Source organism: Aplysia californica, unplaced genomic scaffold, assembly GCF_000002075.1.
Source record: "Aplysia californica isolate F4 #8 unplaced genomic scaffold, AplCal3.0 scaffold00011, whole genome shotgun sequence".
Classification (NCBI taxonomy): Eukaryota; Metazoa; Mollusca; class Gastropoda; order Aplysiida; family Aplysiidae; genus Aplysia; species Aplysia californica.
The window spans coordinates 194275-197579 of record NW_004797281.1 but is presented as its reverse complement, the minus strand read 5'-3'; the positions used below and the strand labels follow the sequence as shown (position 1 = coordinate 197579).

Sequence of the window (3305 nt, the reverse complement as noted above, 5' to 3'; positions counted from 1 at the left end):
ATTATTATTACTATTATTGTTGTTGTTTTTGTTATTATTATTATTTGCCAAAACTGACATGGGATTGTCGTCCAGTAATAGTCCGCTTTCTTTGTTCTTCCTGATGATGATGTTGATTTTGTCGTTGAACGGGCCGCCTTGGGGCAAGTAGATTGTGCTGGAGAATGAGAAAAAACAACCTGATATATATATATACGTGAAACACAAGTTGAAATGTAAATCATTTACAATGTTTTGGGGTTTTTTTTTGTTATTTTGTTTTGTTTTTTTGGTGCCTTTTTGTAAGTGTTTTACGAAGCTCGAAACTGCATAAGGTCATATGAGCGCGCGGGACACATTAAACATTTTTCAGTTTGTAGGAAATTTTGAATTTAGCCCGGGTGGCGGCCGAAGCCTAATCTTATGGATTTTAGACCACCAAGGGATCTTTAACGTGCGCAACTTGCACTTGTGACCTTCGAGGTTTTTCGCCCTTGTCCGAGAAGGCTAGGTGTAGATCTTTCCTACCAGAAGACCAGGGGTGTGGCTGAAAGACAGCAGTAAGAAGGATCCAAGGAGTAGCAGTAGAAAGGCTGCAGAAATAGCCAGGAGCCCAGAGGAGGGAGCAAAGAAGGTGAGGGGGTGGGGGCAGAAAGTGGAGACGAAAGCAGACGAAAGAACATTGGCAGAGAGCAAGAAAAGAGGTGAAAGGAGACCATTATAGAGAAGAAAATTTTCCGGTCGCTACCCGGATTCGAACGCAGGACCTTTGAATGAGAGGCGAACACCTTAACCTGTAGGCCACGAGAGCCCCCTAGCATGTTTAAAAAATAATAATAAACAAGAACATTAAATAATAACATAACTTGGAGATCGAATCATTGTTGTTCATATTCTCTTGTTTTTTCATCCCCATTGTAGAAAAGTAACTGTATTTACTTACTCTCACACTCATGGTTTGTGTATGTCTGATACGAGTAAGGTCAGTAATATTGCACCCTTAAAAGCGACATTGGACAAACATGCTTTTAACGCTATTGAAAGGATTCTAGCATCGTTATTTGATATTAAAAGAGATAAGGATAAAATAGAAGGAGAGAAGGAAGTAGAAAATGTTGAAATAAAGCTTGGGATCAAAAAGATCAAATGATCAAATAACTGTTTGGCATAAAATGAATGTTTTCCGAAAGATGGAGAAAGAAAGAAATAGAAAAGGAGAATGATATTTTAATAGCGTAGTATGTTGTTAAAAAGTAGACAGTTTAATGAAACTTAATTAATGGGGGTGTAGTAACATTTTATAACTACGGAACATTAGGAAGTAAAACAAATAATCAAGAGAGAGCGAGAGAGAGAGAGAGAGAGAGAGAGAGAGAGAGAGAGAGAGAGAGATAGAGAGAGAGAGAGAGAGAGAGAAAGACAGAGAGACAGGACACGGTGGGAGAAAAGGGGTAAGAAATTAAGCTACACAAATCTAGGTTGTAAGAAGAGTTTACCTCCACGTGATCTCAGAGATGAACTGAGGGATGGGGATGAGCAGAGACATAGAGGGGTCACCCATAGTGGGCCCGTCATCTTGCCACGATTTGCCCACCATTGCTATAGACACGGGCTTGTCACTTGTGACGTAATAGTGAGTGTCTGTGGGGATATCCACCTGGGAAGAGGAAAATGGTAAGTTTGTTTATCCAATTATTGTACGTGGCATAAAGTTATCATAAGCTGCACATAATAATGTAGGTATGTCATATGACATATAATATGTAGGTGTGCAAAAAACGGTTAATTTGCAGTTTTCAAGGGCACTCAAGCTTTGGAAGTCACCAAACTTTGGAGGCTATTTTCTTTCTGACTTTACCACCAATGCCTGGTGAGACACACCCCACCCCCCACTCCCCCCCCCCTCCCAACCAATTTCGAATATCTCGACCTCTTTCCAAAATTTGGAAAAGATAGATTTATTTTTCATCAAAACAAATACAAACGAACAGACTTTAAGGTGATACTATTATTTCCATATACCCTTAAACTGACGAGCACCTGATTCCATGGCATCTTGTCACATTTTACAATTAATATGTTATGGTATATGTCTACATGTACATTACGAAAAAATGTGTATTATCACATTATAGTATGATAAACTATAGTACTATATCATATTATATTATATTATATTATATTATAGTAGTATATCAATGGTATAAATCTACTATTTCATCGTTTAAAAAAAAACAACTGCAAGTCCGGACCGACCTCTCTTTTTAGTTTTAGTAGAGGTTTTACTGTGCTAGCAACTGCATAAGGTCATATGAGCGCCAAGGGATGGATGTCAGCAAAGAAGTCCAAACGGGGAATCAGGCTAACTCTGCTCACCTCTCTAGCCTTAGCGTCAACAGGATAAAGTCTACTTCAGCTATCAAGACACCCCGGAAATAGCATTTCACAAGAGAGTGGCAAACATACAAAAGAAGTAGAGGAAAATAACGCCTGTAGTAAGGATGAGGAAAGGAAAAGCAGCAGTTCCTCCTATGTTGTTCCGGCACAGTATGAGCATAAAATTGATCTATCAGCCCATTTACAATTCTACTTTGCATAAGAACATGTTAATACCCCCCTCCCTCCCTTAGGAATGCCCTAAGGACAATTCCAGTCAGTAGCACACTGCCCTGGGGGTGGGGGGGGGACTGACCTCTTTGAAATCTCCAGCCAGTTGTAGCGTGAAGGTGATGGCACCGTTGCCAAAGTTCACGTGAGTGTTATCCTCGGAGGCCACGACCCTGAACAGATCGCCGATAGTGCGCTCCGGAGTGCTGATGGTGATGAAGTCTTTGCCCCATGTGTCCACGGGAAGGATCATTTCTGGAGGAGACGACAATCCGAGGAGAGGAGGGAAATGGGGGATTAGGGGGTTTGTTTGCTATTCTTCTAGTCTGACCCCCTTGGCCACTAGGTAAGGAATAACAGTGTGTGTGTGTGTGTGTGTGTGTGTGTGCATGTGAATGAGGTTTGTCAGATTCTCCACACAATACAAACCCTGTTGATTAATATAAATTGTAGAAAAATACAATACTTTGGCCACTTAAAACGACACCAGACCATGGTGAAAGAGGCGCTGGAAGGAAGAGTGTTGGGCATGACAGCCAGGGGTAGACAAAGAGTTACGTAGACGGACAACATAAAAAGTTGGACTGGCCTGGATATAGCAGAATGTGGAAAGGCAGCTCGCGACAGTGAAGGATGGAGGGTCATTACACGCCCACCTCTGAATCAGAGATAACACCTCCAGACTAGGCAGGCAGTGTGTATGTGTGGGGTGGGGGGGG

General features: G+C 41.5%; 1 protein-coding gene across 1 annotated transcript in view; it reads right to left on the bottom strand.

Moving 5' to 3' along the window:
• The window catches only part of LOC101855763 (SCO-spondin-like), a 30015-nt gene that overhangs the window by 21642 nt on the left and 5068 nt on the right, over window positions 1-3305 (bottom strand). The window contains exons 7-9 of the mRNA XM_035970219.1: window positions 2672-2841; window positions 1476-1636; window positions 49-157 (exon numbers count right to left, since the gene is read on the bottom strand). Of these exons, the coding sequence (XP_035826112.1) occupies window positions 49-157; window positions 1476-1636; window positions 2672-2841 (440 nt within the window). The remainder of the gene's footprint in view (window positions 1-48; window positions 158-1475; window positions 1637-2671; window positions 2842-3305) is intronic.